Consider the following 12705-nt stretch of genomic DNA (forward strand, 5'->3'; position numbering starts at 1 on the left):
AAAACATGAATTAAGGCTGACAGGACACTTACCAGAGAGAAAGTCATAGGATCAATTTCAGTTTAAAAATCTTATTTTAATGGTGTAAGAAAGATACTGCTTATTTGAACAGACTATTGCCTTACCTCATTCTACAGTCCTTGTATTAACTCTCATATGCTTATTGAACATGCTTTTTTTGAATGTTTTGTGATACCTTCTCCACAGGATCATTTTTTCCAGTGTTGTCTAGGTCCAGTGATAGTATTTCACACCTCTGCATAAATAAAACCTAGCTGTTTTGGACTGAAGAATAGCACACTCTTTACAATTCTTCATAACTTTTAAGAAGGGAGGTGCACAGAGCAGCATCACTCTTACTGGTTAGATCTGAAGCTTTCCTACTTCATAACTTACAGTGCTGGAGTCAGGAACGCTGGTATGAGTGTACAGAGGTACCTAGTTTCTGCTCCTGGTAACGGGCAGTGAGGCAGTTTTCATTTGGCACCTCCTAGGGTATGCATTAACCCTTCTAAGAATAAACTGAAATGAACAGTGCATATTTCAATCTGTGAATGGAAGTAGAATTTCCTGTGTAGTTTGTTGTTTTTTTGTTTGGTTGGTTGTTTTGTTTTTGGTGGTGGTGTTTTATAGATGTTTATATGTCTTAATTGCTGTTTTTATGTTTTTGTTTTTTTTTTTTTTTATATATTTTTATGTGTCTTAACATTGCTGTTTGAGGACCCAGGGAGAAATTAACAATTTCAGCTACTTCCTGCATTCCCTTTTGGTTTAGTTCCACAAAGAAAGGAGAAATGATCTGGAAAGTATACCACAACCATATCATACTGCTTTCTTTTCCTGTAACTGTTCCTTCTCCACTATCATGCACCGCTTTCTCTAGCCATTGTCCGTTTTGTTTGTTTAATTCCTAAAGAAAGGGAACCTCACCTCCAACATGTTACTGCCTTCACTTGCCTTATCTTTTTCAAGAATTATGGCCTCATATGTCTGCCCTTTTCTACACTGCTTGATAACAAGATTATAAGATATACATTTGTTTGAAGCATTCAAAATTTTTCACAAAGCTATTTGCCATTTCCTTAGCTGCTATGAATCTTCACATGCAGTCTGCCATTCCTTCATTATGATCAGAGCAACTGAACCATAAACTTATCACTAACAGCAACAAAATTTGAACAAAGTAGAACGCCACGCTCAAGTCATCCCAACGGTCATCTGTCAGGTCTCACTGCATAAAACCGATTTACACACAGGATCCCCAAAAGTCAACTAAGGAAACTATTTGCAGTTAGTTAACTGCTCTCAAATAGTGATGTGACTCAATGCATAACAGTGGGCGCAATCACCTTAGCGGACCCTTCCATCCCTGTCTCCTCCGTTAACTTTGTCAGCAGAGAGCAGCTCATCCAGGTCAGCCAGCTCAGCCACAAGGAAGGGCAGAATTGTGCAGTGGGAGCACGCCCAGAAGCAAGCACGTGAATGCACAGTCTGTCCTTCATCTCACTGCTACACAAATAATGCAGTATCAAACAGCTTTTTTCCTTTTTTTTTTTTTAATAGTAGAAACCAGAATTGAATGAATGTGTGAGCATCAGAAAATGGCAGTTTGACACAAGAAGATAGGATTCTTTCCATTGTGCCACTATCTTTGGCCCTTCTTTCCCTGCATCCTCACAAATTTCACCTCGCAGAATGGGAATCCAATTAGGAACTCCCCTAAGCAGAATGGCTTTCCCTCATATTCCCAAATATATGTATGTTTTGGTGCCTGCTTTGGCTTTTATTCGCATTCATTTTTGGAGATAGCTCTTTAGATTTCTGCCTTCCCAACCATACCATTACCAGGTTTGGTCATTGCTGTTAACAGGCAGTGCCTCCTGGGGTTCAATTCCTAAGTTCAGAGTTGCGTACAAATTCTCCTTTCTCTGCATGTTTTTCTGCCCTCAACTGAGCAATTCACATACTTGTCAGTCTCACAGATTAACAATACCTTTCAGTCTAGAAAGGAAGGTTAGAGCTTCTCTTACCAACTTTACTAGATACAGGCAGAGGCACATTACTGAGGTGTGCCATTAGCTGCCTTTTTCTAAACCCCCTACAATGTAACTGAGCCCCCCCCCCCCCCCAACAGTTGGGTTTCATCCATAACCTGCCTCAAGCTGGGAACCTGAATGCGCTCGACAGAGCACGCTACAGGACCAGTGTGAGGTGCATAAGCTGCCTTCAGAGTATTCTTCACGTTAAGGGGTACAAACCACAAACTTTAACCTCTTCAGCTCTTTTGAAAACTTTGCTTCATATGACGCCCAGCGTCTTGCTTCAAGTCAGATGACCAGAAAAAGTGCAAGATCAGTACATAACACCATTACCTTCCAAACAGCATTATGCATTCTATTTAGAGATCTAAATTATGAAATTTTGGCTTACATTATTAAAAAAATTTATAAAATATGCCTAGAAATAAATAAATCCTTAAAATGAGCTAATTAAGCATTTTTCAAGGAAGTCACATCTATTACCAAGTCTGTGAACCAGAAATAATTCCGCTGGAATTAGCCAGCTGATGGTTTTATTCGCACCTTTGCTTTCTCATCAGTGGATTAGGGCTTTTTCCTCCTGGACTTAATTTGCACTCTATTATTAACAGATTTTTCTCTTTTTTTTCCTCCTCATTTCTACTTCCAGCTGTATGCATTTTCATAGTTATCCTGCTATGTCACCATCTCACACAGTTTCAATTCCTAGCGTAAAACCTTCTCTTGCTGTGTTACTTGTGACTTGTCAATCCCCCTTCAGTCCCTCTGAAGTCATGCAATAAGAACGGTTTTCCAGGAAACTGAGTACAGAGGCTTTTGGCATCCATCAAAAGTCACACTAGAAGACTAAGATACATATTTTTTTTTTTTAATGTTTAACAGAGGATTGCCTAAAAGTCGAATATGAAGAAAAAATAACTTACAAAGGCTGTTCTGCTAATATCACTTTGAGCCGATGTGAAGGATCGTGTCCATCTTCAACAAAGTAAGGATACTTGAGAGCTTCTATATCATAAATACACCAAAGTTGTTTCTTATCTGTGAATACTGATATTTGTCAACTACCTCTCCTTTATAATTCAGTGCGAAAAATCTTTGTGGTATTTATCTAGCAATAGTGTGGCGCTATAGGCCAGCTGGCTAGAACTAGCACTAATACAGGTCAATTAGTCTGTAGAAATCTACAGTTTAAACAGGGAATGTCTCCTCACTTAAGTTTTTTTTTTTTTTAAAGATGTCAATACTTTTTTTTTTTTTTAAACAATAGTCAGACTACCAATAACTACTTTCCAAAAACCAAGAATGTAACCCAAAATATTCATCCCACCTAAATCCTTAAGGTCATTCCCATTGCCTCTCAATGTCCTCCAGTTATTTCACAGGGATGCTTTACAGCTACAAATGTGACGTTTCTGCAATTCTGCTCGCTCAAACAGGGAATGACAGCTTCAATAAAACTAAACTCTGCTTGCAGTACTATTACAGAGTTCACATTTATTTGGGAAAAAAAGTTAAAAGTAATTGCATGCACTGCTTGCTGGGAATGAATATGTTCCAGAATAGGAAAACAATGAAGTGTTTTGCTTTTACCATAACCAATTTAAATTAATCCTGAAGCTAAGAGCTAGGTGAGCTCAGCTGTCCCCCAGCATTTTGAAAACTGATGATCACCTTTGTGTCTTCAGTTTTAAAAAGGGCTGTTAAACCTAGAGGAAGGTGTTTAAAAAAAAAAAAGCTGCTAAGGTTTATCACAATCACTACAAGAAAGCTGCCATTAAAAAGAAAAGTTTTGTTCTTACTGGAAACCATGCAGACTTTTCTCTCATTTACAGATATTCTTACCTAAATACCTTTTCCATACAAGCCCAAAGGATTGGCTTATTTCACTTTTTATGCATTTTGCAGTGCTGCTTAACGGCACGGCGCCAGCTGGATGAACTGCTTCTGCACACCTTGCACGACTGTTCAATTCACAAAATACAATCCTGACCAAAACCTAAAAAGCTGTATCCAAGTCATAACCGATCCTCCCTCTCTTCCAAACAGGTTGAATGCTGAGACTATGGAGGTCACCACAGCGTGCGGCTGTTGTAGGCCACTTCGACTTTATAAGAAGGAATTCCAACTACCATGCGAAGACCCAGATAACCCCAGGAAAAGGCTCATTACGGAAATCACTGTGTTTGGTGGCTGTGTTTGCAACTTTGACACCTGCATACAATAGCCAGACCTCCAGATAGATTCAGATACAGTTGTTTTTTGTTTTTTTAATTTTCTTAAATGCTAATTACAACTACATACTTCCACAGCAATTGCTCGTTGCTGGGAGTTGCTCATTTCTGGGAGTTCTTTTGTATTGATTATATGGTTAGCCTTGCAGAGAGGCTTCCTGAGCAGCTACCTGGAGTGTCAATGAAGTTAACTAAATGATAAATTATTCCTAATCTTGAGGGGAGGGGAAGGGGTAGGGAAGAAAAAGAATGGGCAGGGGTTGGGAGTGACAACGTCAGAGACTGTCTGGCCATGCTCAGGGTGATATGTAACTAGAGGCTGAAAACTGGCCTGTGCACTGTGCAATAACAGAAATTTGACTTCCAAATAAAGTAGAAGGAGTTGAATTTGTTAAAATTGTTTCTCATTGTCTGGCCAATTATTTTAACTGAAAATAGGGTGTTAGGTTGTACACTTGAGCTAGGACCTGGGGGGTAGCCCAATCACTGCACCATCCAAGAACAGGTGGCTGCGGTGAACCGCTGCCTTTCCTTTGGAAGCAGGCACAGCACTTGTGCTTGTTCATACACAGCTGCTGGCGGACAGCAAGGTACTACGTGACTCAAAATCTTATTGGGAGGAGGCTTCTCCCTGCACCTTTAATGCATTTCTAAAGATGTAATTAACAGATGTTTCTAGGGGCTTTTGGACAAAGAAGAAATTTGCAGGGCAATTCTCTGGCAGAAGTTTAGGTATCAAAAAGTACTTACCAGACCATGAGGCTCGAACAAGAGGCAGTTGCTCACCCAAGCAACTTCTACTTGCTGCTAGTAGGGAGTATTTCTTTTAGTATTTTTTACTCTTACCCATCTGCAATTCATTTGAGAAAAAGTTGCACAGAAGTTCATAATGCCCAGGGGCTTTTTTTATTTTAAAGTAAGTTTTAGAGAAGTAAGAAGAACCTGAAGCATACATGCAAAGTTCGAGTGAAGTTATTTAGCTGTTCAGGTACTCTCTTCTTTTACAGCAACGTCAACCTTTTACATGTCCTGCCTCGGTGTGATAGGGGCGTGTGCTTTTGCAGCTTCTGGCTTACCCCATTGTTCAAACAGAGTAACATGGAAAGCCGTGTGAGATGCCATGTACATTGGTATTTGCACCCTGCAACGAATGGCAACAAGGAAAGAACCACTGTTTTGAAACAAGCTGAAATCCAAAAAGCAGCTGTGAACATATGTTTAAAGTTATATTATTCTGAGGAGTTACACCAGTTTACTGTAGCATGTACTGTTAATAGTGATATGGTCAGCTGTTAAACATACAAACATATAGGAAGACAGGTTTTACATCAAGTTTTTACAGCAGAATATTTATAACGTGACAAAAATAACCCATACAGAAACCCAAAGTCAGTGGGGAACCAGAGATTTGCAGGTCAGGTAAGACTGAACCAAACACAACCCTGTAGTCAGTCATTTGTAGGAAAGAATTAAGCATCCTACATCAATTGTCGGTCCATAACATTATATTCAGAATAAAACATTCTGGGCAAGTATTCTTTATGCTCCCATTTCCCCAGACAAAAAAGGACAGTCTGATTACTGTTCTAATCATTTATTTAATCTTAATATGTTCTTCTGATGAATATAGTCTAATATATAGTCTTCTATATGAAAATTCTCCACTTAATTTGACAGAACTTTGTTTTATACAAATAAGACAATCACCATAAATGTTACATACAGGAGTGTAGGTCAAGAATGAACAAATGCTACCTGTTTTGCTATTCAGTTATTTTCACATGTCAATGCCTGAAAATACTGTACTTGAAAACAATAACACTGTTTACTGCAGAAATTACTTTGTCTGCTTGAGAGGATACATCACTTTGGTAAGTTAACCATCATTCACAAAAAAAAAATCAAGTATTTATCCTTAATTTGTTCACTGTTCTGCTCATGGCTTCACTGAGCTGACATCTAATACAAAACGTGAACAGTCATAAGCTTAATACAGTCACCACTGAAAAGATGCTTTCCCTTACCCCCCTCCTACCCATATTTTTAATGCACATTTTTATTTAGCACAGCTGGAACCAAAGCTAAGTGAACTAATATAGTACAGTGTGTCTCAAGATGTCCTTTAATGAGGGCACAGAACATACTCAGAGGAACAGATGTACAACAGGATTTGGAAAAAAATGAAAGAAGCTACTCCCTGTCTCTGCTAAGACTCCCTTTAGTTCAGCACATCAGATTTTTAACACAGTAACCAACACGGTTAAGATCACGGGATTAGTAAAGATCATACAGCCTCCAAAGGACAAAATATAGGTACTCCAGTAGTACTCTGCCAACTACTCAACTTGAGTGAGGGAAATGCGTATGAAGATTCTTCATTCAAAGACAATATTCGTGATCAGAGAGTTGTGATTAGCTGCGTGGGAGGCCACAAGAGGGCCAATTGTTTAAGAGAACTTTTTTTCAGAAAGACCAGGTCTATAGACAAGTTTTCAGACATAACATCCATAAATTACCAACCATTTCTGGAAAAAAGCCAAACAACAAAATCTCACGCACCACACCCAAACCTTTGTTCCTCTCATTTTTCACTGGTACCAAGCACAACCATTAGCCTTCCACCACACCAAACTGTAATCACCTAGTTCCATCTTCAACTCAAAGCACTGAAGAACAGCAAGGCACACTCAACCAAGGACAACCCTGTCCCCTCCTTTGCACTGGGCAGCAGGGCACGATTCTCACTGTCGTCATCACCACTATCACTTGAAGCTTTTCTCTCAAGGGCAGACTTGGCTGTATGCGCTGAGACAACAGTCCTAGGCTTCCTTCAAACAACCTTAGGGGAATCTTAATCTGAGGTTTACTTCTCATGTCAGCAGCAGCTGACTTCTTGGTTCATCCTGACCTGTAGTACTGCCTCACTGACAACTGCCCGCAGTTTCTAAATGCGCAACCTCACCTGCTCGTTTTGGCAGCCTCTGGTGCATCTCAAAGCTTCAAGAATGTGAGCCAAAATTATGCCCACTTAGTTGTGCAGAGAGGCTGCAGGGTTTGATGATTTGGAACAAGCTACAGAGGTTTTGGTTGTTAAAACCACTATGTAAGCCGAACATTTTCAGCTTTCCTAGCTCAGTCTCAACACAGATCTTTACACCACACTGGATATTTTTACCACCACTGACAGACAGAAAACTATACGGATACCAGTTATTCAGCCCCTCAAGCTTTAACATTATTATACACTGGGGGAAAAAAAAAGTTTAAAATTAGATTTTCGTCTAGAAAAGTGCATGCCTTAGCCTTAAAGGGCACATTTCTTCCCTGTTCTCCTTTTATACAACACCACACTGATGAGAACCCTTACTCTCTGCAGTTAGTTATATCACATCATTGGGACTGCTGCCTGCTAAATCTGATGGGTAGCAGAAAAAACAGAACAGAATATTTAACTTCAGTTTGACTCAACAAGCATGTACTCATTCACTACCTACCAGGGAAGCTCACCTCATTATTTGAGATAAGCAGAAGGATTAAGAATAGCTTTTGCGTTCAATCCACTTTCCAAAGATCAGAAAACAGTAAGACATAAAGGATTATAAGATTAATACTTTAAGACTGTGGACCTGTATCATTTTTCAAATACAACACAGATTGGCGACATTCAACATAAATGTCCACTTAAATCAAACACCTTGGAATCTGCCCTTCCCATCCAGTACAAAACCTGTGGCAATGTTTAACTTTACAAGGTTTTTGACTCTACATTAATAACTGGAATTAACCCTACCGAGCAGCATTACACTGGTTTCTTTCAGCTCAGAGCAGAGGGAGTACCTGCTAAAGGCAGTAAGACAGAAATGTTACTTATCTTTTCCAGTTGAAAACCTTGGTTACCCTATCAAAATCAATTTCCCTTTAACAAGTTTAAAAGTCGAACCTCTGCAATAAAAGGAGCACAAAGACAACCCTTCCACCCTTTGTGCAACATATTAAAAGCCACTTTTTATGTAAAAAGTCACTTCCCTGTACTGTCCATTTTCTAATCACAATTTCAAACAAGGGGCAAGTCCTATTAAGGCAGGGAGCTGGTATTTGTTAACATTGCAGTACTCAGACAGTGATGTACAAGACATTTATTTGCAGTATGATGACAATGATATAAATGGAAAAACAAAACTGTCATGGTTAGTATTAAAACTGTTCTGACAGCAATTCACATAATCTCTGAGATACAGCTTCTTTACTTGTTCGTAGTGTGAGCCTATACATCTGAAAAAGAACACAAAATATTTTTTTAAAATATCGTTTGGTATTAAACAACTAGTGAAAATTAACCAGTTACTATTCACTTCTTTTGTTAGAGTTGGTAAGAAAAAGACCAAGTTAAAACGTTCAGAAGCAGGCAGTCACTGAGCAATTTAGCTCTTTCAAAGTATAAGATAGAGCAAGTCTTCAAACCCTCATTGGGAAAGTTACCATTGTTCTAATGGTTTTAAGCTTTACTGACAACCTGATGTACAACATTTTTTTCCTTTAAGAGAAATAAGCATTGTGGAAAAGTCTAAAGACTCTTCACGTCCACTTGTTCAGAAGAAAGGGGACCTACCACCCAAAACTTACTTTTGGCCCTCAATTATCTTTTGATAAAATCTCTATTAAAATGCTTTCGAAAATATTATTCCTCTGATTTAACAATTTTGTGTTCATTTGTGTACATTTTACTTTTTAGCCACATCATTCTTTTATTATTTTTAATTGGCAAAGGGAATTATAGTTAATCTTGTCCAAGGTGCAAAAAAGGAAAACTTTTAATATTTCCAGCCTTAAAGGGAAGATGAGAATCCACGGAGTCTGGAATAATAGAGTGATATGCACATGGAAGAGAATTTCTACGAATCAACAGCTTACAAAGATATGCCAGAATCAGCTGTTGCGATTTCATTCCTTGTTAGAGCCTACAGCCACAATTAGCAATTACAATATATATTTCTCACTAAATAACCTTAAGGAATTTCAGATATATACTTTTTTATTATCATTATTTAGTGCAGACAAGAACTTGTATTTAAGCTGTAGATACAGAAACAGATACCTGTGCCTGAAGGTTGGGTTCAAGGCGCAGCAAGCATCCAATCTGAGTAGTTTTTGTATGTATGATACCAGCACCAACAAAGTTAGCAGGATTGGGATCAACCTCCTCAAGTAGGGCCGATCCAAAGCCAATTATCTACGAAAGAGATCCAGAAGATTTAAGTGTCAGGACAGCAGGACAAGAATAACAAATCTACCCAAGCACAGCCACCACTCATTAGCAAAACAACCAGGAGACTAATTTGTTTGAAGTATTCAAGACATTAATGAGCTTTTCAATACCAATGTACAATACAACAGAAATTTTTGGAGTAGAAAGAGTGATGCCTGATATTGAGTTGCCCCGAAAATGTTCTTCTGGCAAATTACTGAGAAATTAGTTAGATTCAACATAAATCTCTCCTCTTTTTGATAAAGCCATTCCTGCCTTACAGTAGTCACTTCTGCTTTGCCTAAGGCAGACAGCTCTACAGAAAGTCTTAGTGCTATTCCGTTTTCTTCTCTCACTAGTAACCCTAGAATAAATTAAGGCTTTAAGTTTCTTCCGATTCAGTTTTAAGCACTGAGTCCACATTTTCACAAATAGCCATATTTATAAATAAATAAAACATAAACAAAATTTCCAGCTGCTGTTGAATACTACAATTAATTCAAGCCATACTGAGAAACAATTCTTTCAATCCAGCCCTGCCAAAGGTCTGTTACACATGGACTTATGCTTTAACAGGATGAACCAATAGCTCTACCAACTAAAACGAACAGAGCTTGCTTATACCACTACCTTTATGCTACAAGGTTAGAAATACCGTACTACCACCAACCTTTGCTTTTGTGATCTCTGCATCCATTGGGTGTTTTGCTTTAAAGATATTCTGTACTTCTTGTTTAGGACTGCAAGACAAGGCAAGATGAATACATCACATAACGTGTAATATATATAGTATTGTTCAACAGCAACTACATACATTAGGGGAGTTTATAATTCTAAGACTAAGCAAGGAGTGGGGCACTGTATCAGCTACATTCACAGTATACTGGTTCTGCTTTTTCTTGGCCCACCACACCCAAGCCCAAATATAGACACAGCCTTACTTGCTCAGTTGCTTCCAACGCTGGAAAAAGTCTTGAGAAGACATCTCTGTTGGCTGAAAAAATTTATTCAGCGTGATGGGTAATTTTACTGAAAGATTTTGGAATGTTCCCCCGTACCTGCATACAGAACAGACAGAACATGGTATGTGGAGTACGAAGTGCCAGCAGTTTCACAGCCTAAAAAAACCAAGCAATTGAGAATGAACTCTTAAGTTGCAATTGTCTGATGATTAAAATCCAAGAACTGCAGATGATGTTACTTTTAAGATATAGTTTTAATCCACTGACAGATGAATTTATTTGTTCTGCTTAGACAGCACATGAAGGTGAGTTGGAGGAATTTCTAATAAGAATATATTTCAACATAGGTTGCTATCCTTCTAGATAGTACCCCATAGGAAGGGAGTGAAAAGATTCTCCTGTGAAAACACACCAGTAAAAACAGCTTAGACTCAAATAACAGAAGGTAGGACAGAAACCAAGATTGTAAATATGATTGTTGCCCAAAGGCTGATGCTGAGTTAATATAACAAGACTAATTTTTGCTACATGCATTTCTTATCCAACTTTTTTTTTTTGCAGAAGCGTTCATAGTTGCCACAAAGTTACTGTATATATTTCCATCAAGATTTCTTGAGCAAACACCAAGACTATTGTTTTATACGTATAGCAGAAATAGCAAACAGGGATATTTTTATCAGTAGTTGCTTCTTTACAATATTTTTTCCTTCAACTATATTGTTCCAAGTGGGTTTCCTCCCTCCTCCAGTAGTTTAAAACTTTGTTAGGTCAAACTTTCAAGTAAATCATCTCCACAAGATAGCTTTGGATCTTCAGCATCCATAGTCTACTCTTTAGTCAGAGATCCAAAACAACTTAAATATCTTTCATTTAACTAATTCATAGCATTGAACTACTTCAGTTTTACCTGAATTGAATGTTCAGGATTGGAGCTTCCATGAAGTCTGACACACATTCAATGTTCACAACCTGTTGAACCTGTGCACCTCCATCCACTGTGGGGTCAACAGGCTTTGTCTGAAGATTCAGGCATGAAAAGTGGCTAAGGAAAATGATCAACGAACTGATAACTTAACAAAAAATTTTAAAAGAAGCGAATATTACTGGTAAACCGCTGGAAGAATTAAAATTGTGTCTGCTGATTCTGTATGCTACTGAAAATTCAAAGCCCAATTCTTTTAAAGCTAATAAGTTTCTTTTCATATTGACCTGCACAGAAGCAATAGCTCCCACAATTCTCAAACTTATAGAAATTTTCCTAAAGATGTTCCCAAAAACATTTGAGAGCATACAGTCTACAATAAAAGCCACCAGATTAGCTTATTTTGATTTGAACATTACTGTGATGCTGAGTCAAACGCATTAGATTACATACTACCCCAGAAATCTTAAGTTTGTGATATAAAGCATTAAGGGAAAAACTGTAAAGTAAAAGCTTATTTTAAAGTACTGTCATCTTTGAGCACATGCATTCTTCTACCTACAGCTCAAGTCAGAAGTCATCTGCTAATGCAGCACTTGAAGAATACCATGTCTATACCTCAACTACCTCATGACAGTGGAGAAAGCTACCAAGTTACATTACGTATTTATTCAAAATAACACCCCCTTATTTCAAGAGTAAAAGGTGTTTCTGTAAGCAGAACTTTAAAAAGAGATTCTTCCATCTCTGCTCAAGACTTGTTTTTTCTATAAGAAGTTTAGAATGATATCAGCAAGTTCCTACTTCATCTTTGAGGACATGAAGACCTGATCCAGCAAGTTTATTAAACTTATGTGCAGCATAAAAAACAAACCCCAAAGAACAGGCAATTGGTACTGCATTTAAGGATATTTGGCTGAAGGTCATCTGAGCAGATTACTGTTGGAGTAAAATTCAAGAACTGTGTTGATGTCTTATTACCATAGAATATGAACATACGTCCTAGAAACAAAAGAAAGACAGTAGAAGTTTTAGGTACACCGCATGTGATCATATTGGACTATTGTGCTTCAAGTATCTGATACATTTTCTTTCTACCCTTCTTTAAAACAACTTTTAAAAATCAGCATAATTTACATGCTTTATCTTACCAAGATATTCACAGCTCAAAATAAAATAACAGATTAAAACAAACCAAGAGACCTCTGTGTCCCGCTAATTATTTAAGTGCCTGTGTAAAGTCTTCCAGTTGCTGGATAATGCTACTGTCTCTGTAAAAAAAGATTACTACAGTACCAAAAGTAAT

At 38.0% G+C, this 12705-nt stretch overlaps 2 protein-coding genes across 8 annotated transcripts in view; one reads left to right on the forward strand and one right to left on the reverse strand.

Moving 5' to 3' along the window:
* MUC6 (mucin 6, oligomeric mucus/gel-forming) overlaps positions 1–6204 on the forward strand; it is an 82113-nt gene extending 75909 nt beyond the window's left edge. The window contains exons 49-50 of the mRNA XM_080593831.1: positions 2922–3024; positions 4086–6204. Of these exons, the coding sequence (XP_080449957.1) occupies positions 2922–3024; positions 4086–4263 (281 nt within the window). The 3' untranslated portion in view covers positions 4264–6204. The remainder of the gene's footprint in view (positions 1–2921; positions 3025–4085) is intronic.
* Positions 5849–12705, reverse strand: part of AP2A2 (adaptor related protein complex 2 subunit alpha 2) — a 48714-nt gene continuing 41857 nt past the window's right edge. For 4 of the 7 annotated variants that reach the window (XM_080593838.1, XM_080593835.1, XM_080593837.1 and 1 more), the window contains 6 exons: positions 12317–12401; positions 11385–11519; positions 10457–10573; positions 10186–10255; positions 9366–9500; positions 5849–8542 (listed from right to left, as the gene is read on the reverse strand). In XM_080593838.1, the coding sequence (XP_080449964.1) occupies positions 8465–8542; positions 9366–9500; positions 10186–10255; positions 10457–10573; positions 11385–11519; positions 12317–12401 (620 nt within the window). In that variant the 3' untranslated portion in view covers positions 5849–8464. Of the gene's footprint in view, positions 8543–9365; positions 9501–10185; positions 10256–10456; positions 10574–11384; positions 11520–12296; positions 12402–12705 lie in introns of all 7 variants that reach the window. The other 3 variants (XR_013951861.1, XR_013951862.1, XM_080593836.1) reach the window with 2 other exon arrangements.

Source organism: Anser brachyrhynchus, assembly GCF_964034855.1.
Source record: "Anser brachyrhynchus genome assembly, chromosome: 5".
In the NCBI taxonomy this organism is placed as follows: Eukaryota; Metazoa; Chordata; class Aves; order Anseriformes; family Anatidae; genus Anser; species Anser brachyrhynchus.